Source organism: Petaurus breviceps, unplaced genomic scaffold (assembly GCF_028583685.1).
Source record: "Petaurus breviceps papuanus isolate PSGF00001 unplaced genomic scaffold, PetGlider_PUasm1.0 98, whole genome shotgun sequence".
Taxonomy (NCBI): domain Eukaryota; kingdom Metazoa; phylum Chordata; class Mammalia; order Diprotodontia; family Petauridae; genus Petaurus; species Petaurus breviceps.
The window spans coordinates 63,935,411-63,963,113 of NW_027187460.1; the positions used below are offsets into that span (position 1 = coordinate 63,935,411).

Below are 27,703 nucleotides of genomic sequence, written 5' to 3' on the forward strand. Positions count from 1 at the left end.
ATCTGAAATTTGGTTTTCCCTATTTGAAATGAGGTCAGTTACTGTATAATGAAGCAGTTAAATGGCACAGTGGATAGAATTCTGGGCCTAAGGTCAAGAAGATCTGAGTTCAGATCCAGCCTCAGATACTTACTAGGTGTGTAACCCTGGCCAAGTCACTTAATCTCTGTCTGCCTCAGTTTTGGTAACTATAAAATTATAAATTATATAATAACAGCACCTACCCCAAAGGGTTGTTAAGAGGATCAAATGAGATAATATTTGTAAAGTGCTTAACATGGGTGTGACACACAGCAGGTACTATATAATGCTTTTTCCTTTCCCTTTCTTCCTTGCCTATATGGACCAGAATACACATACAAGTTTTTAAAGTTAGATCTATTTAAAAATAAAGGTTTTATTTTATACAAAAGTCATTCTATGGAATTTAAGAAAAGCGTAAATACTCAGGTCACAAATTTAGAGATGGAAGAGACAGAGGTCACTCGATCCAACTCCCACATTTACAAAATGAAAAAACTAATTCCCAAAGAAGTTAAGTGATTTGCCCAAGATCACAAACATAGTAAGTGGCAGAGCTATAATTCAAATAGGTCCACTTATTCTACAGCCAGAGCTCCTTCCACTATACTATACTATTAACAGCTATTAAAATACAAGAAATATAATACTTTTTACCTGTAATCCATCCTTGAGTTTCAAGATGCACTCCATGGTATTAATAGTGATTACCACTGGCTCTGAACCTAATTTTGTCCATGGCACATGGATTCGTAATTCATGAATATGTCCACTTAAAAACGTGAATGGCAATTTCAGTTCCTAAAACACACAATATCACAGGAACATTAATTAAGAAATTAAGTTATTTAACTTTAAAATCAAAATGGTAAAAAATACAAATTTATTCCTGAAAAGAAGATTAATTTCCTAATGTGAACATACCTACCTCACAGAATTTGGATCTCAAAGTTTTAAAAGCAAATGTTGAGAATTGTTTTTGCATGTAACTGGGGATTAAAGTATAATTTATTATAAATTAGAAAAATATATTTATATAATACATAAAATATAATTTATTATATATATAAATTATAATAAATTATAAATAAACAATTTTTTAAAAAATAACTACTTCAGGGGTGGCTAGGTGGCACAGTGAATAGAGCACTGGCCCTGAAGTCAGGAAGACCTGAGTTCAAATCCAGCCTCAGACACCTGACACAAAACTAGCCGTGTAACCTTGTGCAAGTCACTTAACCCCAACTGCCCTACCTTCCCCTCTCCAAAAAAAAAAAAAAACTACTTCATAAAGCCTATAACAGTATGGCATAACTCCTTTAACTACAGTGCAAAATAAGTCACACAAATTTATTATGTCTTTCCCACATAAAAAGAGCATCTGGATACTGTTTTGTCAACAATTTTAAGTGTTTACTATCTGGTCAATGCTTATTCTCATTAGGCACAGCAGTAGCAACTAAAGCATTATGAATAACTCCAGTTACTTTTCCCAAAATTTCCAGTTCGCCCTCAGCAAATCTCTCTCCTATGAATCAGCAAAGAAGCACAGAGTCTATACAATTTATACAATAACAACAGGGAACTATGGAAAATATGAGAGATAGCTAGATTACATATAAGATTTTGTGCATGTATTCACCTTTCAGGGTCTGTTTCTACATCTATAAAATGAGGGAATTAAACTAAAACACCACTTTACTAACTACTCTAAGATCCCTTTCCAACTCTAGAAATCTATTATCTATTTAATACACAGTAATAAAAGTAGACAGAATTTAAAAGTAAAAACAAAACAGACTTTACAGAAAAAGGTTAGGCATACAAATGAATTTCAAGGCAAAGGTCCACTTTATTTTCTGGGATCTATAAACCAGTTAGTAACTATAGAGAAACAATATTTCTCCCTATCTATCCCCTATTCTTGCCTAGTACCTGCCCCAGTTCAGCACAGCACTTCAACTTTTAATTTGAGGACATATGTAGCAATGGCTTGAAAACATATACAAGCAAAGCCTCAAAAGAAAAACAGATTGGAATTCAAGAATTCCTAGAAGAGTTAAAGATACACACACACACACATATTTTTAAAGAGCAATTAGCCAGGTTAATTTTTCTCTACTTGAATTTCTATTTGCATTACTATTAGAAGAGGTCATAGTAGTCTTGGTATTGAACATGTATGTGCCTAAGTTAAGCTTGCCACTGGTCTCTCAAACTTATCATTTTCGAAGACAGTCATTATGGGGCAGAGTCAAGATGGAGCACCTCACATCAAATTCTGAGTAGGATAACCTACAAAAAGTCATAGTGAGTCATTTTTCCAGACCAGAGTAGCTTAGGAGGAAGGAAAGAAAGGTCTCTTCCTCTTAGGAGGGAGGAAAGAGTGGACAAGGGGGTGGGAGCTGGCCCAAAACACAATAAAACACAGCAGAGATAACACTAGCTGTGAGTGTTAAAGGCCATGGAGGCAGCAGGAACTGTGGTGGTGGCAGTGGAAGCAGCACCAGGTGCACCCTACACCCAGAGTCAGTAAAGAGAATGAATATTTGATCAGAAAGAGATTCCAGACTGACCTGACTTAAGCCTTCCATCTGGCATCTCCATTACACAGTACCCAGGTCCAGATCATAACTCCAGTGTGAGAAGAAGCAGCTGCAGTTCTGATTAGCAAGACAGCAAAGGCCCTCCTAAGTAAGGACCAGAAGAGGAACACCCAGAACACATACAAGATGTAGCTATGAATACAGCAGGACATCAAAGCCTGAAGCTCAGGCCAATCACACCTGCTGGAGGTGGGCAGAGTCCAACTGTAACATAATATCCAAAGTCAAGAAATAGGCTGGAAGGATAAACAAAGAACAAAAAAAGAACTTGACCATAAAAAGGCACTACTGTGATAGGGGCACTCAAAGACACAAACTCAGAAAACAATGGCTTGAAAACAAAGCCTCAAAAGAAAAACAAAGATTGGATACCAGCCCATCAAGAATTCCTAAAGGAGTTAATAGATAGATAGACAGACAGAAAGACAGATACACACACATACACATATGTATTTTTAAAGAGCAAAAAAAGATTTTAAATATCAAATGAGAACAGTAGAGGAAAAACAAAAAGTGAGAGCTATGCAAGAAAATTATGAAAAGAGAATAAACAGCTCTGGCAAAAGAGTGAAAAAAATATTGAAGAAATATTGAAGATAACTGAAAATATTGAAGAAAATGCCTCCTTAAAAATCAGGATTAGTCAAATGGTAAGAATGGTACAAAAAATACTGAAGAAAATAATCTTTAAAATCGGAATTGACCAAACGGAAGCTAATGACAAAAGACTAACAAAAATAGAAGAAAATGTGAAATATCTCATAGGAAAAAGTAACCTGGAAAACAGATTGAAAAGAGATAATTTAAGAATCACTGGACTACCTGAAAAGTCATGATCACAAAGAAAGTCAGGATATCATATTTCAAGAATTATAAAGGAAAACTGCCCAGATATTTTAGAACCAGAAGGCAATGTAGAAGTAGAATCTACCAGTCACCTGCTAAAAGAAATCCCAAAATGAAAACTCCCAGAAATGTCAGAGTCAAATTCCAGACCTTCCAAATCAGGGAGAAAATATTGTAAGCAGTCAGAAAGAAAGACTGGAGCTACATGTAGCCACAGTGAGGATCACACAAAATTTAGCAGCTACCACCATACAGGAAAGAGGGTTTGGACAGGATATTCCAGAATGAAAAGGATTTAGGATTACAACCAATAATAACCTACCCAGAAAAAATGAGTATAATGCATGGGAGAAAAAAAAATGGCTATTTAATGAAATAAAGTACTTTCAAGCATTCTTGATGAAAAGATCAGAGCTGAATAGAAAATCTGACATTCCAAGAAAAGTATAAAATGAATAACATGAGTAAAAAATCATGAGACTAAATAAAGTTAAATTGTTTATATTCTCATATGGAAAGAAGATTTGTATAATCCCTAACAAATTTTATCATCATTAGGATATATAAAAAGAGTCTACTTGGACAGAAAATGTGTGTATGATTCTATTTTGTTTGGATAATCTCCCAAGAAGAATGGAAGGGTTAGAAAGAGGAACGCCCTGTGAGAAGGGAGAGAAAGACAGGAAAAAATAACCTCACATAAAAGAAGCACACAAAAGAGGGAAAATGGGAGGAGTGGACAATACTTGAACCACATTCTCATCTGAACTTGTTCAAAGAGAAAAGAAGATAAATAAATAGACAGATAACAGTTGGGTATGGGGGAGGGAGGGGAAGCAGGGAGGAGATGTGGTAAGAGAGAGGATAGATTATAAGAAGTATTAGTCAGAAGCAAAACGGATTTTTGAGGAGGGAACAGGATAAAAAAAAAGAAGGATAAATAGAAGAAAATAGGATCAATGAAAAAGGAAAAGGACCCATATGTACAAAAATATTTATAGCAGCTCTTTTTGTGGCAGCAAAGAATTGGAAACTGAAGGGATGCCCATCAATTGAGGAATGGCTGAGTAAGTTATGGTATATGAATGTGATGCAATACTACTGTGCTATAAGAAAAGATGAAGGGGCGGCTAGGTGGCGCAGTGAGTAAAGCACTGGTCCCAGAGTCAGGAGGACCTGAGTTCGGTTCCGGCCTCAGACACTTAGCATACACACACACACAAAAACACTAGCCGTGTAACCTTGGGCAAGTTACTTAACCCCAATTGCCCTCCAAAAGGCAAAAAAAAAAAAAAGGGAGAAAACAGTTCTTTTGGAGAGGCGAGGTAGCACAGCGAGTAAGTGCACCGGCTGGGGATCGAATCCAGGCTCCGACACTTAGCACCCACTCAGAAACACCTGGCCGTGTAACCTTGAGCAAGTTACTTAACCCCAATTGCTTAGGGGTGGCCAGGTGGCTCAGCGAGTAAAAGCACCGACCCCAGTGTCGGGATGACCTGGGGATCAAAACCGGGTGCAGATAGTAAGCACCACACCCAGAAATAACTGGCTGTGTAACCTTGAGCAAGTTACTTAACCCCAATTGCTTTAAAAAAAAAAAAAAGATGAAGGGGCAGTTAGGTGGCACAGTGACTAGAGCACTGGCCCTGTAGTCAGAAGGACCTGAGTTCAAATTCAGCCTCAGACACTTAACACTTACTAGCTGTGTGACCTTGGGCAAGTCACTTAACCTCAATTACCCTGCCTTCCTCCAAAAGAAAAAACAAAAGATGAAGATAGCTTTAGAAAAACCTCAGAAGTCTATGTGAACTGAAGCAAAGTGAAGTGAGCAGAACCAAGAAAACACTCTACACAGCAAAAGTAATATTGTAATAAGAAAAATCAGCTATGAAAGACTTGATAACTTTAATCCATATAATGAAAGTCCCTGACTATAAAGAATTCATGATACAAAATAGTATCTATTTCTAGACTGAGACCTGATGGATTCAGAATGCAAGCTGATGAACTTCAGAAGTGCAGACTGAAGCATATTTTTCTATTGAATTATTTTTTTTGGGGGGGGGTTGTTTTTGTTTTCAGAACATGGCTAATGTGAAAATGTTTTTTCATGACTGTATACATATAATGGGTATCATGTTTCTGACCTTCTCAGTGTAAGGAGAAGGATATAGAGGAAGGGAGACAATGGAATTGAAAATGAAATAAAAACATAAATGAATGAACATCACCAGTATAGCAAAATAAGACACTGTGGCTTTTTGTAAACCTTTTCATTCCTTCAAAAACCTACCCTGAGTTGCCCTACCCCTACCCTCTCAACTGAGAAGCTTGACTCATTTCACTGAACAGACTTTCACTAAAAGCTCCCTCTTCTCCCCTCCTCACATCACCCAAAGGTCTTCTGCCACTATCTCCTATATCACATGAAGAGGAGGCCTCACTTTGCCAAGGCAAACCCTTTTACACGGACAAGTGATACCCTATCCTCTCCAGCAGATTACCCCTTCTAAATCATCCTCACTCTCTCACTTATCTTCAGTCTCTCACTGTCTCTCACTGTCTACCAGTTCTTACTGCATACAAACACAACCAAAGTCACCCCATCCTCAAAATACTCATTTTATCCATTCCACTCTTCTCTCTTCTCCCTTTCATGAAGAAAATGATCTTCTACTTGAGAAGACCACATACAACTCTTTTCTCTCCTCACAACATCACTCAAATGAAATTGTTCTCTCCAAAGATATCAATAATCTCTCAATTGCCAAATGGCCTCTTCTCAATCCTCGTTCTTCTTGACCTCTGTAGTCTCTGACCTTGCCAATCACCACTTCTCCTAGATACTCTCATCTCTGGGTTTCCATGACACTACTCTCTCTTGCTTCTCCTGCAACCTATCTCCTGCAATCAGCTCTTTCTCAGTCTCCTTTGCTGGAGATTCATCCAGAGCATGCAACTAACGATGAGTGTTCCCCAATGTTTTGTCCTGGGTCCTCTTCTCTTCTAAATTATTTCACTTGGTGATCTCATCAGCTCCAATTAATTCCACTTATCATCTCTATGCTGATGATTCTCAGACTTTTTTATCCAGCTCTAACTTCTCTCCTGATCTCTAGTTTCCCAACTCCAATTGCCAATTAGACATTTTAAACTGAATATCCCATAAAAATCTTAAATTTAACATGTCTAAAGCTGAATTTGTTATCTACCCCCCACCTCCACCAAGCACTCTCCTCTTCCTAACAACAAAGGGCACCAGCATCCTCTCAATCACTCAGACTCACAACTGTTACCCTCAACTCCTCATTTTCTCTCTTACCCCATCATTATATCAAAACAGCTGCTAGGGCCTGTTGATTCTACCTTTGCAACATTTATCAGGTATGCCCTCATTACTTCAGACCTGAACTATTCCAATAGCTGGTTAGTTGGTCTCTCTGCCTCAATTACTCTATCAAAGTGATATTCCTAATGTGCAATTCTGACCATGCCATCCCCCTATTCAATAAATTTCAGTGGCTCTGTATTATCTCCAGGATTAAATATCAAATCCTCTGGTTTTTAAAGCCCTGAATATCATAACCTTTCCTACCTTTCTGGTCTTCTTAAAACCCTTACTTCTTAAAATCCTACATTTATACCACCACCACCACTACCACCCCTCCTTGCTATCTGACCTCTTTGCTGTTCCTCACATCAGAAGCTCCATCTCTGACTCCTGGCATTTTCACTGCCTGGAATATCCATGTCTGGAAAGCTCTCCTCGTCTCCATCCACCAGATTCTCTGGTTTCCTTTTAAGTCCCAGCTGAAATCCAACCTTTTACAGGAAACCTTTCCCAATCCCTCCTAAGGCTGGTGCCATTTCTTATTCCATGTGTAAATACATGTATGTATATATTTATATGCATACATATATGTATATATCATTTGTATAGTTATTTGCATGTTTTGTCCTCTATTAGACTATAAGCTTATTGAAAGCAGAGGCAATTTTTCTTTTCCTTTTCTTTGTATTCCCAGTGTTTAGCACCATTTCTAACATATGCACATAATATATTCTTACTGATTTGTTTTCTTGACTTGTTCTATCATAAAACTTCTATTGTTGTTCTAAATGAAATTGCTTATGGTCAGCTTTTGGCCAGTATCTACCATAAGAGAAGTCTTTTTTAAAAATTACTTTATTTGGGGCAGCTAGGTGGCACAGTGAATAGAACACCTGAATTCAAATCTGGCCTCAGACACTTAACACAAAAACTAGCCATGTGACCTTGGGCAAATCACTTAACCGCAACTGCCCTTCCAAAAAAAAAGGGCAAAAAAAAATTTATTTTAAACTTAAACAATAAGAAAAGAAAAAGAAATATATTATAAACTTAAATACTAAGACAAATGCAAAATAAGAAAAGAAAAAAAGCATTGCCATGTGCATAGTAGAATGTAAGAGAATTCAAAATATAAAACAATAAATTTTCATTTTAAGAAAGCCTATACAATAAATACTACACATTATGTTCAGAGATATCCATCTTTTTGTTGATTCCTTATAAGTTTTCTTTTGTTTTCTACTGTGTACTTTTTACTCTGTTCTTTTTTCCTCCCCTCCACTCCAAAAAGGATAAAATTAAGCACGGGTATTCATCCTATTTTTCTCTTTTGATTAAATCTATTTTAGCTAAACTTAAGTCTCATGATTACTTTACATTATAAGAGATATTACATTACATTATAAGAGATCATGATTACTATCCCTGGTTTTTTTTCCTAATAAACTCTACTACTGATCTTTATTTTATGTTTGTGTGTTCTCTTATTTCCTATCCCTCCTAACTCCTCTACTTTTTTTTTTTTTTGCTTTTTGGAGGGTAATTTGGGGTTAAGTGACTTGCCCAAGGTCACACAGCTACTTTTTGTATTAAGTGTCTGAGGCCATATCCGAACCCAGGTCCTCCTGACTCCAGCGCCAGTGCTCTATTCACTGCACCACCTAGGCACCCCTCTCTACTTTATTTCTGCCCACTAACTTGCCCTCCTATTACTTAACCTACTCCCTCTTACCCCCCTCAAAGATCCCTTCCTTATCCTCCCATAACTGTTACTCTAAACACCCTTGTATACCTCCCTCCCTTATCCTACTCCCTCCCCTCTTCTTTATAAATTCAGAAGACCTTTAATCCTTCCTTTATCTTCTCCCCACTCCTGATCCCTTTTCGCCTTTTATTTCTTTCTGAATTTACAAGAGCTTTATACCCTTCCAGATATTTTTGTACTGTTCTCTCTTTAACCCACTCCTAATAACAGTAGGGTTCCAGAACTATCAGCCCTCTTCCCCCAACTAATTCCTCTGTATCAGTTCTTCCTCTCACACCTCATTTGTATAAGATAATTATTCTTTTTACCTTTTCCTAAATGGTTACTTTTTAGATTCACATCATACTCAGCTCTACCCCAAATTTTCTTAAGAACTACCCAAGTACTAATAACAATCTTAACATACATTTTCTATTTCCTCATATAAAAAATAAACAGTCTGTCCTTATCAAGTCCTGGTAATTAGTCTTTGCTGTGTACCTTATATTTCTCTTGGATCTTGTATATCAAATTTTCTATTGAGTTGAGGTTTTTTTGGCAACAAAATCCTGAAAGTCTGGCAATTCACTAGATGTTCATTTTTTAAATTCAGGATTATGCTTAATTTTGCTGGGTATGATATTTTCATCTGTAATTCCCATTCTTTTGCTCTTCAATATAAAGTATTCCAAGACCTGTAGTCTTTAGCATAGCCTCTTCTAGGTCTCGTCTGATTTTAATAGTGGCTCTGCCATATTACGTTGGGTTTTTTTTTTTCTTGTTGCTCAAAATAGTTTGTCCTTGAGCTGGGGGTTCTAGAAATTTGACTATGATATTCCTATAGGCGTTCCTCATTGGATTTCTTTCAGGTGGTGATCAGTGGATTTTTTTTTCTATTCCTACTTTCCCCTCTTGTTCTGAGGCTTCAGGACAATTTTCTTTAACTATTTCTTGTACTATTATATCAAGATTCTTTTTTCAGTTGTAGCTTTCAGCTAGTCCGATTATTCTTATGTTTTCTTTTCTTGATCTGTTCTCCAGATCAGTTGTTTTTCTTATGTGATTTTTCACATTCTCTTCTATTTTTTCATTCTTTACATTTTATTTTTATTATTTCTTGGTCTCTTATAACTTCTCTGGCTTCCCTTTGCCCAATTCTAATTTTCAAGGAGTCATTTTCTTCCTTAAGATTCTGTATCTCGGGGGCAGCTAGGTGGCACAGTAGAGCATGGCCCCGGATCAGGAGGACCTGAGTTCAAATACGGCCTCAGACGCTTAACACTTACTAGCTATGTGACTTTGGGCAAGTCTCCAATTGCCCTGCCTTCCTCCCTCCAAAAAAGACCAAAAACAAAAAAAAAAACAAAAGGATTCTGTATCTCCTTTTCCAGTTGGTTGACTTTTTAGAGTCTTCTTATTTTTCTTGTACTGTTCTTTTTGTTGTTGTTAATTTTTCTTCAATCTCTCTCATTTGATTTTTAAAGTCTTTTTAAGTTCTTCTATGAATTATTTTGGGCAGATGACCATTTGACATTACTCTTTGGTGTAGAAGAGGCTTTTTTTGCTTCAGTATCCCTCTGAAGAAAAACCTGGGTCTTTTCTATTCCTATAATAAATTTCTATAGCTGTGCTCTTTCTTCTTTGCCCAATCATTCTTTTTTTTTTATTTGTAGCAGCTTATTATTGTAATCACTTCTAGAAGGTATGGGGGAATGGTGCCTCTAGTCTCAGCTCCTCCTTCAGTTCTCCCCTCTGGCCTGGAACCAAAACCAAAAATTCTGCCCTCCTATAAGTGCCCACAGTCAGTGGGGTCCTGCACTACTCATTGGTTCTTGTTCCCCTAGGGCTCTATCTCGGCAGCACAGCTGGGCTCAGTGTTCTTTATCAGTAGAGGTTCCATCAATCTTCTCCCCTCAGATGCCAGACTCTTCATGTTGTCCAGGAGGTGAAAATTCCTGTGGCTGGGGTAAAGGCTACCTCCCAACCCAGCTAGCCCCCACAGCTCTATACATGCTGTTTCAGTGGGACTAGCCTAGAGGTGTTTATACTTCACAAGGACTAAACCTCAGTCCTGGGCTTTTTCTTCAGATTTTATCTGGTTGTCCCAGGATGATCACTGTTCTGCTCCAACTCTTGTTTATTTTTACAGCTCTACATTTACCCTAAGGTGGTATTTTATCTTGTTTGTGGGGGAAATCGGGAGAGCTTGGAATTTTCTGACCTACTCTGCCATCTTCCTAGAATCTTCTCCCATAAAAGAAGTCTTAAAAAAGGAAAAAAATTATCTAAAGACAGAGTTGAAAGCATAACTAAGAAATAAGCACAAATTACTTTCTTTTAAAAGATAGTTATACTATGTTAAAGGTATACTGATGCTTATAGAATTAGGTATCATAGAATATTAGAGCTGTCCCCTCAAACTCTACAAACTAGAAAAGATGATTAAATAAATAGTCAATGTTCACAGAGCATGAAGGAGAATAGGAACGCTAAACACTACTAGTTGAAGCTATAAAGACCATGGTCTTGTAATTATACAAAAATAATAACTATTCATATCCTTTGACACTGAAACTCCATTAGTGAGTCTATACCCCAAGGACATAAAGACAGACAAAAGTTTCACCAAAATATTCGTAGAAGCATGTGATAGCAAATGATTATAAACAAAGTAAGTATGTATGTATGTGTATATATATATATATATACATATATATATATATATATATATCGATTGGAGAAGAGCTGAATAAACTCTGGTGTAAATCAATGTACTGACATATTTCTGCATCATAGGAAATGATAAATATGAGGAATCGAGAGAAATATGGGACTGGGAAGACATCAACTGATGTAGTTACTTAAGCAGATGCAGGAAATCAACAAAACTAATACTACAGTGATGTAAATGAAAAGAATGCAAGAACAATGTGAAATTGTAATGATCAATCCAGAGATCAGAGAAAAGGTGAGGAAATGCGGGGGAGGGGAGTAGTTAAGAGAGGAGTAAGAAAAGAGTTACCTAGAAATTGCAGAGATTTTAAAAAACAACAAAAACCATAAATAAATTGAGAAGAGAAAAAAAGATAAAAGAATAACAGAAATTGAAGAAGAGAGATAGCAAAACAAGATCACAGATAGAAGGAAACTTCTGGGCCTCTTATCTAATCTCATTTTGCATATGATAAAACTGAGGACCAGAGACTGAAGTGACTAGCCTACAGTTAGGAGGCAATAGGAGTCAGGACTGGAGCCTAAACCAAAGTCTTCTAATTCCACCAATGCTCAGAGTGCCAAGTTTAACTTTTCTATGATAACCAATGATTTTATTAGCTAAGGACTCACTGTCTCCACTTTCTTCTACCACAGAGTTAAGCCCTTCGTGTCTTCCTGTACTGTGAGAATTTTTCCAATATTTTCCTAAAAATCCTCCACAGATGATCTACCTAATACACTTAAAACTATCTTCTTGTTCCTTTACTATCTCAAGAGGCTGGAGACACAATAAAGGCTCTGTACCATTTGAGTTACTGATTTCTTCTCATTCTCACTTTATCACTGGCTTCTAGTCATATCAAAGATTTTACAGATGAGTAAACTGAGGCCCAGGTAGGTAAAGTGGCTTACTCCAAATCCTACAGTAATTCTCAGAAGTGGGATATGAACCCAGGTTTTCTGATTCCATAGCCAGTGCTCCTAACTATATCACAGTTTCAATGATAACTTAGGCAAGAGGTCTCTAAAAGTATTAATTCGTCAATCAATCATTCAAAATACATTTATTAAGCATTTATTACATGCCAGGCAACATGCTAAGTGCTTTTGATACAAGTAAAGGAAAAATAGTCCTTGCCCTCAAGGAGCTTACAAGTTAATGGGGGGTGAGGGGAAGGGAGTATAAATATTTAATTGATAAGGTACATACAAGACACATATGGAGCGGATAAAAGGTAATCTGAGAGTGGAAGGCACTGACAGTTGGGAAGACCAGGAAAGGACTTATGCAAAAAGTGGAATTTGAGCTAAGTCTTGAGGGAAGCCAGAGAACTAAGAGGCAGAGGTGAGGTAATCAGTTTTCTAGACATAAGAGACAAAGTACAAAGGCACAGAGAGAGGAGATGGAATGTCATGATGGAGGAAATGTTAAGTAAGCCAGCTTTACTGGATCATAAAGTATATGGAGACCCGTAAAGCATAAGACTGGAAAGGTAAGATGGGGCAAGTTATAAAGAGCTTTAAATGCCTGAGAGAAATTTTTTATATTTGATCCTACAGGTAATAAGAAACCACTGGAACTCACTGAGCAAAAATATCACATAGTATCTAAATAAAGGATAGACTAAAGTGGGAAGAGATTTGAGCCAGGGAAACAAAAGATTATGTCTAAGTTGCATGACTGTTTGATATTATCATTTATTCCACTTCTCAAGTAAAAATCATCATGGTCAGTACACTTGAGAATGCTAAAATCTACCATATCTTTCCATTTCCCTCTGGGTTATAAGTAACCCAATTTAAAATGTAATCCTTCCAAGAATTTAGCATTAAATGATTTGCAGAATGACAAGGAAATAGTTTTGGTATTGGACCAGACCTGTAATTTCAATAGTAAGGGAAAACTCTATAAGTAAATGCTCTCTTCCAATGAAGATAAACACAGGCTCTATAACTTAAGAATCTTAGAGCAGAGGTTCTTAACCATTTTTATAGACCCCCTTCTCAAAAAATGCTTTTGAATGCATAAAATAAAAAAGGAAACCAAAGATCACGAAAATAAAGATATAATTTTTTTTTACATCCAAATCTATGTACCCCATAGTGCTCTCTGAGGTCTTTTGACCAAGTTAAGAATCCCAGTCTTAAGGATTTTCCTGAGGCACTAAGATATTAAGTAACTTTCCCACAGTGACATTAGTATGTGTCAGAGCCAGTATTTGCACTTAGGTTGTCTTGATTTCAAGGCTAGTGCTTCATCTGCTATGCCACACTGCCTTTCATTAGGATATTACTGATGTAAAAAGAGATGGGACTTGGGGCAAAAAGCTACTCAGTATCACTGAAAGCAAGACACAATTTCTCAGATGCAAATAAGTCTGATCTCTTCCATCTGCTTAATTAGAGGTCCAATTCAATGTTCATCATCTGTCCAAGAGATAGACTAATTTGACAGGATGTCCATCTAATTGCAGCAGCTAGGAGGCACAATGGATAAAGCACCAGGACTAAAGTCAGAAAGACCATCTTCCTGAGTTCAAATCTGACCTCAGACTCTCACTAGCTGTGTGACGCTGGGCAAATCACTTAACCCTGTTTGCCTCAGTTTCTCATTTGTAAAATGAGAAGGAAATGGAAAGTCACTCTAGTATCTTTGCCAAGAAAATCCTAAATGGGGTCATGAAGAGTCAGACATGACTAACACAACTGAGTTACAATCATCTAGTTGCAAGGCATAATCTGTACATAAAAATGTACATAAGTGTACATTTTTCCACCTACTTTATTTCTCAAATGTGGATGGTTAAACTAATCTCTTGGGTGTTGCTGCAGATTTCACAGAGTAAATTTTATAGTGCTACTGGGGCTTGCTGTAAATACATAAGAGATTTAGAGCTGGAAGTGTCCTTAGAAATTATCCAGCCTAACCACCTCACAATATAAATGAGGAAACCAAGGCCCAGAGAAGTCAAATAACTTGCCCAAGACCACACAGAAAATAGATGGTGGAGCATGACTTAAACTTAAGTTCTGATTGAAAATGCAGTGCTCTTTCTATTGAAACAAGAAATATTAGTGAAAATGGAGGGATATGTGAGGGATGACTTGCAGTGAAGTTTCCCCATTCTGAACATCCTATATACGTTCTTTTTACTTCCTTATATTTTGTAACTAAGTTCAATATTGCTTCCATATATATATATATGTATGTATATATATGTGTAAGTCATTGTGTATTTCAAGGTAATGTAAGAGCTATTGAATATTAATACAATTGATTGGATTAACTATTGAAACCAAATTAGAAGTGTTTTTAGTTTGGGGAAAGGAATGGTAGTTGAGAGATAGCAAAGGGTTAAGTTTCTACAGAACTACAAGAATTGCTGAAACAAGCCTACTGATAAAAAGTATCAGACAGTAGCCTTGGGAAAAAGTTTGAGTTCCCAGAGAACTACTAGATAATACTAAAAATGAAGTAATGTTGGCAGCAGCAGGTGGATTTGACCAATCAGAAAGTAGGCCCAGATAAGGACACATCTAGGTTGGACTGAAGGAGGTTCAGCATTCTGAGGTTGTTACTGTGCTTGTGTAGTGGACCTCATGCATTATGTATGTTATATAACAAAATTAGAGCCTCATTAGTAATAATTAGGTTAATATTTGGGAGGGTCGGGTAACCCTTGCTTATTTAACCCAGTTTCTGTTTCTGTACCTCAGCCTCCTCTCTCTTGTTGCGGTACCAGAGACGAGACCGTCCGCTTCTCGCGAGATTCTAATAAAACTACCTTCATTTTGAGAGGTCTCTGAGTAGTCAGTTTGGGTCAGTGTCTCTGCACCCCACAGAGATAGATGAAGGAGTATGAACAAATGAAGGGATGAAGATGGTGACAGATGAGACCTCCAAAATCCTTTAAAATTTACATAATGTTTTACATATATTATTTCTTGTGATACTCATAAGATCCCTTTAATAAATTAAGTACTGTAAATGTAATTCTCTCCACTTTACAGATAAGGAAATTGCAATTCAGAAAAATATGACTTGCATATTGTCACACGGCATATAAGTGACATAACCAGTATGGAACCCAGATTCTGATTCTAAGACCAAGACTATTAGCACAATATAACCTGTAAATAAGAGTTGATGAAATCCTACACCATTGGCAAATAATAATAGCAAGCAAGTATAAGTACAGTAGATAGCACACTGAATTTGGAGTCAGGAAGACCTGGATCCAAACCCCACATTAGACCCTATCAGTTTCCTCATCTGTAAAAGTAAAAATAATAATAGTTAAGGTATTTACGACTCAAGACTATTGTAAGGATCAAATAAGATCATTCAGGTAAAGCATTCTGCAAAGCTTACCGAATTACATAAATGTCAGTTTTTTTATCATATCTGATTCTTCAAGACGCTATTTGGGATCTTCTTGACAAAGATACTGGAGTGGTTTGCCATTTCTTTCTCCAGCTCATTTTACAGATGAGCATACTGAGGCAAACCTGGTTAAGTAACCTGCCCAGGATCACACAGCTAGTAAGTATGTGAGGCCATATTTGAACTCAGGAAAAGGAGTCTTCCTGACTCTAGGCCTAGTGCTCTAAACACTGTACCATCTAGCTCCTGCCTTAGAAAAAATAGTTCAGGATAAAAAACTTGAAAGGGACCAAATGGTAAACTTTTCTCTTTAAAACACATATAAATATACATAGATAGACAAAATTCAATTCATCACATTTAAGTGTCTGCTCTGTGTAAGGCACTGTGCAAGACTCTAGGGATACAGACAAAAATTAAAATCTCTTCCCTCAAAGATTACTGGGTGATAACAAAAGAATGATCAAGGAAATAAAAAGGGAAAGGGAAGAAATGAGCAAAGCACTACTGGAAATTTTGAGGGGAAATGCACTACAAATAATTGGGAGGATTAGGAAAAGCTTCTGGGACATCATGACCAACAAGATGGAGGAACAAACATTTTGTCTGATCCTATCAATCACTCATACCTCTCCAAAATAAGAATTATTTGCAAGAGATAAAGCAATCTCAGTTGTTTCCAAAATCTAAGACATTTTAACAAGAATTAAGAACTCTAACAATTCAATGAACTAACAACAGAGAATGCTAATTTATAATCACCCCCCCCCCATAAACTCACTCAGAACCCACTCCTGAACCACTATCCAGGGATACACAAGCTGATCAAGGGGACAAACCACTTAAAAGAGAACTCAACCCTATTTCCACCTTCCCCAAAGTTGTGAAAAATAAAAAGACAGTGGCTTACTCAAGCTGGGACAGCAGTGTTCTGTGCTCAGCCAAAAGAACTGAGCTAGAGAAGAGAGGAGCTAAGAAAACTAGGGATAGCAAGTGAGGCACTCCCACCAAGTTGGAAGGAAAGAATCCAGCACCCAGTTGAGGCCCATTCTATAATGCCTCCCAGACCCCATAAATCACTTGGGGTGAAGACTAGAGCCAATGAAATTTGAATTTCCCAGCAAGGGAGGAAGATGATATAGCTAATTCCTATTAGATTTGTCTGCTCCTTGTCTTTTTTTTTTTTATATCCCCAGAACTTAACACAGCACCTTGGGCATAGTGGGTGCTTAATAAATGCATACTGACTGATGGCTAACTGTTTTGAATTCCAGTTTCCAAAGAAACTACCATCAAATGAAAAGAAGTTAGAAAGTAAGTGATAGGGGAATATGATGGGGGGGGGGAGGGACTGAAATTACCAAAGATTTCAGGAAGAAGAAAAGTCAATTAAAGACCTATAATATAAGCAGATAAACAAACAGGGAAGATATTAAAAACAAAAGGGAATATAGCCTCCAGATTGGGTAAAAGAGTCTAGGAATCTACGAATAAATTTGCAAGACAAAAGAAAATCAATCAATACCTGATGAGGCAAATGTGGATTCTAAAGAGAGCAGGGAACCACAGCAAGATATTCCTGAATGGTTTAAAAATAAAATAAGAGTTGTAAAAACAGAATTTGGGGCCTGTAGAAGAGAAATAACTGGCAGAATACAAAAACTTCAATCCAGGGTATCAATTCTCTCAAAAAAGGGCGGGAAAACTGATTGGGAATGCAAATACACAGAAGTGAAAAACAACATGGAAGAAAAATACAAAAAGTATTAACATTAAAAAAAAAACCACGATCCCCAAATGAGCAAAATATAGATCTTGAAGACAGGATACACCAACAACTTAAGTATTATTGGTCTATCAGAAAAACATAAGTCAAAAAAACTGAACACAATAATGTAAGAAATAAATACAAGAAAACTGCCCAGAATTTCCAAACACAGAAAACAAAATGCCAATCAAAAGAATCCACATATCATCTACACACAGGCACACACACAAACCCCCGTGCTACAAACTCCAAGACATAGTTAAATTCCAGTGACAATAAATTCTACAAGTGATGAAGAAAAAGATATTATAAAGGAAAGTAAATTCAAGTATCATGAGACTATTCTGCACCCACCAGAAACTACAATATGGAATAAAATGTTTTAAAAAGCAAAGGAGTTCATAATTTTAACTTAAAATGACAAACCTTGCAAACTTGAGCCTAACCATTAAGGAAAAAAGATGGACACTAAATTTAAAAAGTATTCAAAGCATTCCTAGAAGGAAAAACAGACCTGAACAAATTATTTGCTTTGTGAACACTGAAACAACAGAAATACGGAAAAAGGTAAACAATTAACAAAAAAGACTAACAACAACAAAAGAATAGCAACAGAAAAACCAGTAAGAGAATCTTTTCTAAAGTGTACAAGACAAGGGTGAAATCGGAAGTTAAAGAGAAGTAATAGAGGAGAGAAAGGCCTGAAAGATTCTGGAATAGATCTCACAACACTCAGCCTGCAGGTGAATCAATTTTTTTTTTTTTGTGGGACAATAAGTTACAGAATGAAGATCACAAAAAAAGGGGTAAGGAAGAAAGAGGGGAATATGTAATGTATGCCAATCAAGTCAAAAGCTAATAATGGATGGGAAAAACTGCTTTAGTCTCTCAGGAAGAGAGTGTATAGGAGAATGGACAAGAAAGGAAAGGTAGGGACTGAAACAGGGAAAGAAAAGAGGACTTAACTGTTTCAGTGTTGGGAGAGGGTACTGCTAATGAACACTCCCATGGAAAAAGAGAGATATTCTATAAAGTGAGATAATGACCTGTATAATCTGTAGTGATAAGGTACTTACTTAAAGAGATCACTCATCCTGCCTCAGGAAAAGGGAAATCAAAAATTCTGAAGATAAATGACAACCACTAGAGTGGTACAGAGAACCACAGAAGAGATTTTATGGCAAATGGGGAAAAATCCAGTAAAATCAAGGGTGAAGCAAAGATGCCTGTTATCACCAATGTTATTCAATATATTAGTAGAAATGCTAGCCAGTAGCAATAAGAGAAGAAAAGGAAATTTTAAAAATTAGAATATGGCTATAAAGGAATTAGAATATGGCTAGGCAAAGAAACAAAACCATCATTCTTTGTGAATGATATGATGGTATACTTGGAGACTCTTAGAGACTCAACTAAAAAGCTAGTTGAAATAATTAACTTTCAGCAAAGTTGCAGGATATAATATAAATCCATCTAAATCATTAGCCTTTCTATATATTACCAAACAAGTCCAGTAGCAAGAGACAGAAAGATAAATTCCACTTAAAATAATTGTAAACAATATAAAATTCTTGGGAGTTTACCTACCCACACAAACCAGGAAACTAAAGGAACACAATCACAAAACACTTTTTGCACAAATAAAGTCAAATCTAAGGGATCAATGAAAAATAATGTAAAGAAAGATGAATTAGCCATACCAGATCTCAAATTGTATTATGAAGTGGTAATTATCAAAACAATCTGGTACTGGCCAAGAAATAGAGTAGTGAATCATTGGAATACATTAGGTAAGATTAGGTACAACTTACATTATAGTAAATGACCATAGTAATCTAGTATATGAGAAACCCAAAGATTCAAGCTCTTGGAACAAAAACTCACTATTTGACAAAAACTGCTGGGAAAATTGGAAAACAGTATGTCAAAATGTAGATACAGACCAACATCTTACACTGTATACTCAGATAAGGTCAAAATGAGTACATAATTGAGACATAAAGGGTGATATCATAAACAAATTAGGGGAGTATGGAATAGTTTACCTATAAGATCTATGGATAAGAGAAAGAATTCATGACCAAACAAGAGATACTGAGCATTACAGGATATAAAATGGATAATTTTAACTTTGATTACATTAAATTAAAAAAGGTTTTGCACAAATAAAACCAAGGCAGCCAAGATTAGGAAGAAAACAGAAAATTGGGGGGTGGTGGGGAATTACAGCAAATTTCTCTGAAAAGGACCTCATTTATTAAATATACAGAGAATTGAGTCTAATTTATAAGAATACAAGTCATTCGCCAATTGACAAAGAAAGGATATAAACAGGAAGCTTCAGATGAAGAAATCAAAACTATCTATAGTCATAAGAAAAATGTTCTAAATTACTTTTACTTAGAGAAATGCAAATTAAAATAACTCTGAGAAACCACTTCACACCCATCAGATTAGCTAATATGACAGAAGAGGAAAATAACAAATGCTGGAGGGGGGATATAGGAAAATTGGGACACTAATGCACTACTGATGGAGTTGTGCGCTGATCCAATCATTCTGGAAAGCAATTTGGAACTATGCCCAAAGGACTATAAAACTGTGCATACTCTGACCCAGCCATATCACTACTAGGTCTGCATCACAAAGAGAAAGAGAGAAAAGAAAGAAGGAAAGGCACCTATATGTACAAAAATATTTATAGCAGTTCTTTTTGCAATGGCTAAGAACTGGAGATTAAGGGGATGCCCATCAATTGGTGAACGGCTGAACAAACTGTGGCTTATGATTGTGATGGAATCCTATTGTGCTATAAAGAAATGATGAGCAGGATGCTTCCAGAAAAACCTGAGAAGACTTATATGAACTGACACAAAGTGAAGAGTGAAGTAAGCAGAACTAGGAGAAAGAACACTGTACACAGTACCAGCAATATCGTAAGGATGATCAACTGTGAATGATTAAGTTATCTCAGTAATACAATGATCCAAAACAATTCCAAAGGGCTCATGATGAAAAATTCTATCCACCTCCAGAGAAAGAACTAATGAAGTATAAATGGAGATCAAAGCATACTTTTTTTTTCTCTGTGTTTTCTTTCACAACATGACTATTATAGAAATATATTTTGTATTACTGCTCATGTATAGCCTATATCAAAATGCTTGCCTTCTCAATAGGGGAGTTCGAGGGAACACAAAGAGGGACAGAATTTAGAACTCAAAATTTTAAAAAAAATGAAAATTTTTGCATGTACTTGGAAAAAATAAAATATTTAAAATGCTAAAAATTCATGAAAATAAACATAAAAGAAGTATAATTATAGTTGTATATTTGTAGCATTTGTATTTCAAGTTATTAAAACTTCACTAAGACTTGTATAACCCTGAATCTCTCCACTGCTTGGTTCTTCTGACTGTTGTGTTCCATGTACTCAAAGCCATACAATATTGAGAGAATACTGTTATTTTTTTAATGAGCATTTATTTCCAGGAAAACCTATGGTGATTAAAAGAGTTTTCCAATTTCCTGAAAGCAATACAGTCTACCATCTTCTAGTGTTTCATTCTGAACTTCAACTCATTGTTCATTCATACTGTTTATTCCAGATAGACATACTGATGGACAAGCTCTAAAGGTTGTCCATCCAACTGATGTCATAATTTGAGCAATAGATAGCCCCATTTTAACTTGGACTCTACACTACATCTCTTCCATCACAGTAGCAAACACGTTGGGCAAGCATCCATCTCCCTATTCTAAGCTTCACGTAATGTTTATGATCAGAGGGTCAATGAAGAATGTTACTTTTGTTTTTCTTATCTTTCAAGGAATCCTGAATGATTCTGACATGTGGTTGGGAGGAACCATATTATATTGCCTCAATCATCTCTCTCTTTTGGAAGAGTCTATAATGTGGCATTTCACTCAAATGAGTCAAAAGTTTACTTTAACAGTCAAATATAATATAGCTCAATCCAACAAAACTTAATCTCTTATTAACAAAAACAGAAGAAAGGCTTTCTACAACTAAATCTGCATTATCCTTGAATATCCTTCATAAAATACAGATGAGGAGAGGGCAATTCCATCTCTGTTTGTGGATTTGCAATCTCAAAATTTTCTCCACTCCATCAAATTATTCCAAAGTTATTAACAAAAAAGAACAAACACTAAATAAACTTCATTTCTTAAAACCATACTATTGCTACTCTGGATAATTGTACTAATACACTGATATTTCTGTTGTCTTACGTGATAATGAATCCTCAGATTCATTTCTTTAGTTTCCTAGTCTGTAAAAGAGACAAATGAAGTCCTTGAATTGCTTTCTATATCATAGTTCCTTGGAGCAAGTGGATTCCAAACCCAGAATTGTAAAATTTGAATGAACTTTAAAGATCACAGTAAAATCTCTTTGGTTTTATAATGAGAATGTGAATTTGAAGATCTTCCCTGCCCCTTAATAGAACTAGGGGAAATCCGAAGACCTTCCCTGCTTTGAAAGTAAACTCTGCCCCCTAATAGGCTGAATGTAGTCACATGGAGCCTGTAGTGGGAGGCACCCTGGAAAAGAGAGGAGCTCAGTCAAAGAAATAGAGAGGTGAGTAAATATTGATCTTGTATTGGTTTGTGGAAAGACTAAAGGATGGCATGGCTCTCTGCTACATTGTAGTGCATTAACTTTTGTAGTTCTTTGATGGTTTCGGTTTCCTGGTGCCAGGATTTGGTCTTCTGGTGTCTAAATAAATGCTTCAATTCTGTCCTCTATATGGAGAGTTTGTTATATTTTGCAATTGAGCACTGTATGGGACTATTTATAGTCATGATCAGTGCTGTAAATATTGCACTGACACTACAGGTTTACAATTAGAAAACTGAGGGTTAAAGAGGTTGTGATTTCCCCAGCATCACATAGTTGCAGAGCAAGTTCAAGTACCTTGACTTCTAAACCAGTGTTCTACCTACTATACCATATCCTCTCTTCTCCATTCCCAGGTAAATTACCCTAGTTCAAGCTCTTACTTCTTATATGGGTTACTGAAACTATCTCCTAACTAGTGTCCCTGTCTGGTCCCACTCTAATCCATCCTATACTCAACCATCAAAAGGCATTTTACATCACCAAGTCATTCTTTGGGTCAAAAATTTAAATAGTATAATACTTGTTAAGTTAGCCTCAGGATACCTGATCCAGCAGTGGGAACATAATAATATTCATAAATACTTGTTGAATTGTATTGGAGAAGAATGAATAATTCACAATTTGAGATTACTGGTCCCAGAATAAGAGAGATTTGGTTATTACACATACACACACACCAGCCCCCAGCTACTCCTAAGAGAAATGTCTTCATGCACTCCACAGCCAGGCTTTCTCTGCCTTTCCAAGCAGCAAACAGGTGTTAGGAGCAGTCTGAACACACTTCAAGTTCAGAGCCATGACTGCAGCTGACACACTGGCAAGTACGGCACACCAGCCCAAAGTAAATAACAATGTTTTTAAGTTCAAATAAAAGTTGCTACTAATTATTTTAAATATCAAAGACATGATTCAGAGAGTGAGAATTTCATTTCACCTATAGTAATTACTTTTAAAACCTGAACAACAGAGAGAAAACCATTACTCTTCAAGGGAAAAGGAGACTTGATAGCGCAATGGCAAGAGCATGGAATATGGAGTCACAGGATCTGGGTTCAAATTCTGGCTCTGCCTTTTATCAGGTTACCTTGGACAGAACATTTAACTTTTTTAAGCCTCAGTTTGTTCATCTCTAATATGTAGCTGATTGGACCATATGACTTTCGAGGTTCCTTTCAGTTTGAAATCTAAGATCCTATTAGACTTTGAGAATGTAAGTTACCAATTGGTATGGACTGGGTTCCTTATTTGTATTCTATAAAGAACAAAGTACAGAACAGGTATTCAAATATTAAACAATAAATTTTTAGAACTAAAGTTCTAAAAAACACGTTCTCTTACTGGCAAGTAAGTACTGACAAAAGGCCAGCCCCATCCAGTTTCACAAACCCTGTGAAATAAATTTGAAAATGTATTTCAGCTACCTGTGTGATTCTGGGCAAGTCACTAAAATGAATCCAAAAAATCATACACTGGAAAGTTCAGAGAAAGCACTCACATCTCACACAGGTCATTTTAGTCCAGTCTATACAATTTCCCAAATACATAGCATTCCCAAAAATCCAGCATCCAACATCCACATGAAAACCTCCAGTGCTGATCTCACAAGGCCTCCCCTTCCACTTTTAGAGAGCTCTTAGGAAGTTTTCTTTATATTTAGCCACATTTGCCTCTCTGCAATTTCTATACACTGCTTCTCAAGATCTATCATCTGGGCCCAACCAAAACAAGTTTTAATTCTTATTCTATATAAGAATGGAAGTAGTTAAAGAAAGTTATTTTGTCTGCCTTGGAGAAAACTCTCCCAACTAAATGTTCTTAATCTAATTAATCCTCAAGCAACATTGCTGGTCTACAGGCACCTCATCATCCTGATCACCCTCCTCCAGCTTGTTAATATGCTCCCTAAAATATAACAATTAGAATAAAATGCAATAATCCAGAGTGTTTCTGACCAGCATGAAATACAGTGGAACTATTACTTTCTATGCTTCTATATGCTATGCCTCTCTCTCCTTCTCTCTTTGCAACTTCCAACCACTTTTCCTGGTTCTCTTCTCTGAAGCCAAAAAGAACAAGTATATACCATTTTCCACATGACTGATTTTCAAATACTTAGACAACTATCATGTTCCCCAAGTTTTCTTTCTGCAAACCAAACACCCTCGATTCTTTTAGGTGATCATCACATGGCATGAACTCAAGACCCTTCACAATCCCAATTGTAATCCTCTGGACACCATCCACCATAGCAGTATCCTTCCTAAACTGTGCTGCTCAGAACTGCTTACTTATGTCTGTGCAAATGAGATCAGAAAATGCTTCATGAAGGTGATGCCTAAAATGAACCTATAAAAAATGAAGATTCATCTCAAAAGACACAGAAAAATCCCACGTGAGCCAAGAAAACCAGGAAGATAAAACCTGTACCACCTAGAAAGAAAGAAATGCTTTTATGAGGTAAGAGAGAGAAGGAAACCACATCCTAGGAATGAGCCCCATGCCACCTACACTATTTATAACTCTGGTAATCAAATTTTTGACAATAAAATATTTAACGATAACACAGGCTCTTAGTTAATAGATGTCTTAGTGTACATTAATTACAAAAATAATGAGCATTGGATTCATAGCCAGATTTTGACACTTGCTAGGTATGAAATAAGCAAATCATTTTACCTTGATAATCTTCAATCTGTAAAATGGGAATAATATATTGACTACTTCACAGAAATTTGAGGGAAACACCTTGTAAGGCTATGTAAATATGAATTATCATAATCTTTTATTCTCTTTCAAAATGATTATTGATTTCTTTATTGAAGAGAAGCAAAGAGTAAGTAAAATGTCAGTAATAGCTTTTACAATCAGCACACTTATCTAACTCTTATTGTACACAGTTAACATTTATTCATCCAAAGTCAGTAAAGCAGTGAAAGGGATAATCAAAAAATTACTGGTTTATGAACTAGAGTATACTTGTATACTTCATTTACCTATATGTTTCATATTCTGGGAATATTCAGTAACATAAATAAAATAATAAAGAGTGGCTAGAAAGCTGTCCAGCTTCTCCGTCTTTACTCTAGACACTTTCTTCATGCCCTCTCCTTGTAAAAGGGATGGAGCACACAATATCTCATACTGATGAAAAGTACAACTTTCTTCTCTCTCTAGACTTACTGCTTTCATGGTTTGATGAGAAGAAAAGGTACAACTCTAAATGATTTTAGTTAAAAGACCTTCCCTTTCAGCTCCTTCTGGGCTACAGACTGAATCTTGGCAATGTAAGTAAACATAGGTGTTGGTCCTTATCACTTTTTTATTAAAGTACTAAGTATTCAAGTATTCAAATTAAATTTCATTAAAGTATGAGTTATTGGATGTTTTGCATGATGTTTTACAAGTATTCTCCCCTTTCAATAGGTGGGGAAAACTGAAGTGAGGGAGAGAATTTGGAACCCGAATTTAAGTTTTTAAATGAATGTTAAAGTAAAGTAAAATTATGTTAAAATTTATCTTAAAATTAAATATAAAATCAAATTTTAAGAGATTAAATTGTCATATTTTTTTAAGCTATGCTCTAATAAGTTATTACTGATAACAGTCCATAAAAACGTCCTTTTAAAATTAAGGTCTCTTGATCCCTGGAGAAGGTTAAAAGGCAAGGTGAGTGAGAAATTAGCAGAACTCATCACAAAACAGCAGGAAAGCATCAGGAATGATTAACAGAAAGAATGAAAACAGGTTGGTTCCCAGTTCATTACTTACCTGTTCCAGTACATCCAGCTTTAATTCGAGCTTACTGAGAACCACATCTCCTCCCCAGAGTGAGAGCTGTAGATCTGACGGCTTCAGGTTCTTGATGTAACGATTCACATAACTCATTAAAATAGGAGTCACATAGGACTCCAGCATGGTGCAAGGCCGGGTGATGCCGCTGCTGTCAGAAGCTACAGGGACAGAAGCAGAGGTACCGTGAGAGGGGATCGATCCAGAAGCGCCGCCAGGGGCATCTTTAGAGGGGAGCAGTCGAGCAGCTGCCGGACACCAGCTCCGACACGCGTCCGGAGACCCGGTCCGGTCCGGAAAGAGGGCAGTCGGGGCTCGCTCGGCTCAAAAAGCGCGCTCCCCTCGCGAGCGGCCTCAAGGAAGCTATGCCTCCGAGTCCGCCGGACACCCCGTCCCTGGGCCCGCCTCTCTCCGCTCCCTGCCCGGCCTGAGGCACCGGTCACCAGAGCGGCCAGGACCCGTAGCTAGCCTGAGCCGGACCTCAGAGCCGGAACCAGGCCCGCTCCCCGCTACCGCTCCCTCCCACCCATCCCCAGAGGCTCCGCCCCCAGGTGACACTCACGCACTCGGGGCAACGCGGCATGAACTTGAACTCCGCCACCTGGCACCTCACACTGGCCGCCAGCGGCGGCGGCGGCTGCGGCGGCAGCTGCGATGGAGGCGGTGGTTTCCACCTTTTCCCCTCCTTCCACCCCCCACTTCCGGGTTTGCTCCAAGAGGTGCCTCACCATAAACCTTCCGCCTCCTCACCGGCCCACATCCCTCACCACTCCCACGCCCGGCCGCACAGCTCCTTCTCGGCTTCCGTCCGCGGTGCCTGAAAGCTCGAGCGCGGACCGTGCGACTCACCCTTCTCAATTTCCCAGAGCCCTCGCCCCTGAGGGAGTGGAGGAGAACCCGAAGAAGACTCCCAGGCGGAGAGACGGACGGGCTTCTGGGAGACACCACGGAGCCGGAAGTGGGGCCACGAAGCCAAGCTGCGCTCTGTCTCTCCGCTGGACGTCCCTGTGGTCAGGGGAGGGAGCGGGTGGGAGGAGCTGGGAGCCAGAGCCGACCCAGAGAGAGACAGGTGGCCTCAAAGAAGCAGAGAACCGCTTAGGAGAAAAGGGTTAGAGTCTTTGGGATTGAAATTGGGGAAAGAAGCCAAAGCTTTCATTTAGTATTATCTGAATTTCATCTTAATAGGTATTGTTTCCTTCGCACCTTTATCCCCATCGCCTGGCACACAGTAGGTGTGTTATTGGATTGATTATTTCTTTCAGTCCTCAGAGGGCACCACGATGACCCAAGGATAGGATGCTGACAGAAGTGCCCCGGTGCCCCAAGGAGGAAGCCAACGAGGGCACAGAGGAACAAAGTGAAAGTCCACGACTGACTTGGAAGGAATCAGGGAGTGTAAACAAAGTGACTTACATTATTCGTTAGACTTCACAGACGTATGTCATTCAAGGAAGGTGAATCGGGTTCGAATCCAGACTCTGCTGCTCCAGACCTTTGTGACCTTGGTCAAATCACATAACCTAAGCAGAACCAGAACAATTTATTCAGTAAGAACCACGTGGTAAAGAAAAACGACTTGGAAAGATTTTAGTGCTGTGATTAGTGGCAAACCACTATTTCCAGACGACCAGAGAGGAAGCATACTGCCGCCCTCCAAACAGGGATGATGGACTTAGAATGCAGAAGGAGAGGGTCCATTTTTGGACATAGCCAGTGTAGGAATTTGCTTTGTTTGACCATGCATATCTCTTCCAAGGGTTTTCTTTTGCTTTAAATTCAGTGGGGTTGGGGAAGGGTGATTGGAAGAAAATAAAGGCTTGTTAATTGAAAAAAAAAATTTTTTTAAGAAATTAG

The 27,703-nt window shown here is 37.5% G+C and overlaps 1 protein-coding gene across 10 annotated transcripts in view; it reads right to left on the reverse strand.

Moving 5' to 3' along the window:
• Positions 1-27,361, reverse strand: part of VPS13B (vacuolar protein sorting 13 homolog B) — a 1,080,499-nt gene extending 1,053,138 nt beyond the window's left edge. For 5 of the 10 annotated variants that reach the window (XM_069081092.1, XM_069081091.1, XM_069081093.1 and 2 more), the window contains exons 1-3: positions 26,412-26,588; positions 25,829-26,010; positions 679-822 (exon numbers count right to left, since the gene is read on the reverse strand). In XM_069081092.1, the coding sequence (XP_068937193.1) occupies positions 679-822; positions 25,829-26,010; positions 26,412-26,580 (495 nt within the window). In that variant the 5' untranslated portion in view covers positions 26,581-26,588. Of the gene's footprint in view, positions 1-678; positions 823-25,828; positions 26,011-26,411; positions 26,590-26,698 lie in introns of those variants that run through there. The other 5 variants (XR_011167006.1, XM_069081096.1, XM_069081095.1 and 2 more) reach the window with 4 other exon arrangements.
• Between the last annotated feature and the right edge of the window lie 342 nt (positions 27,362-27,703).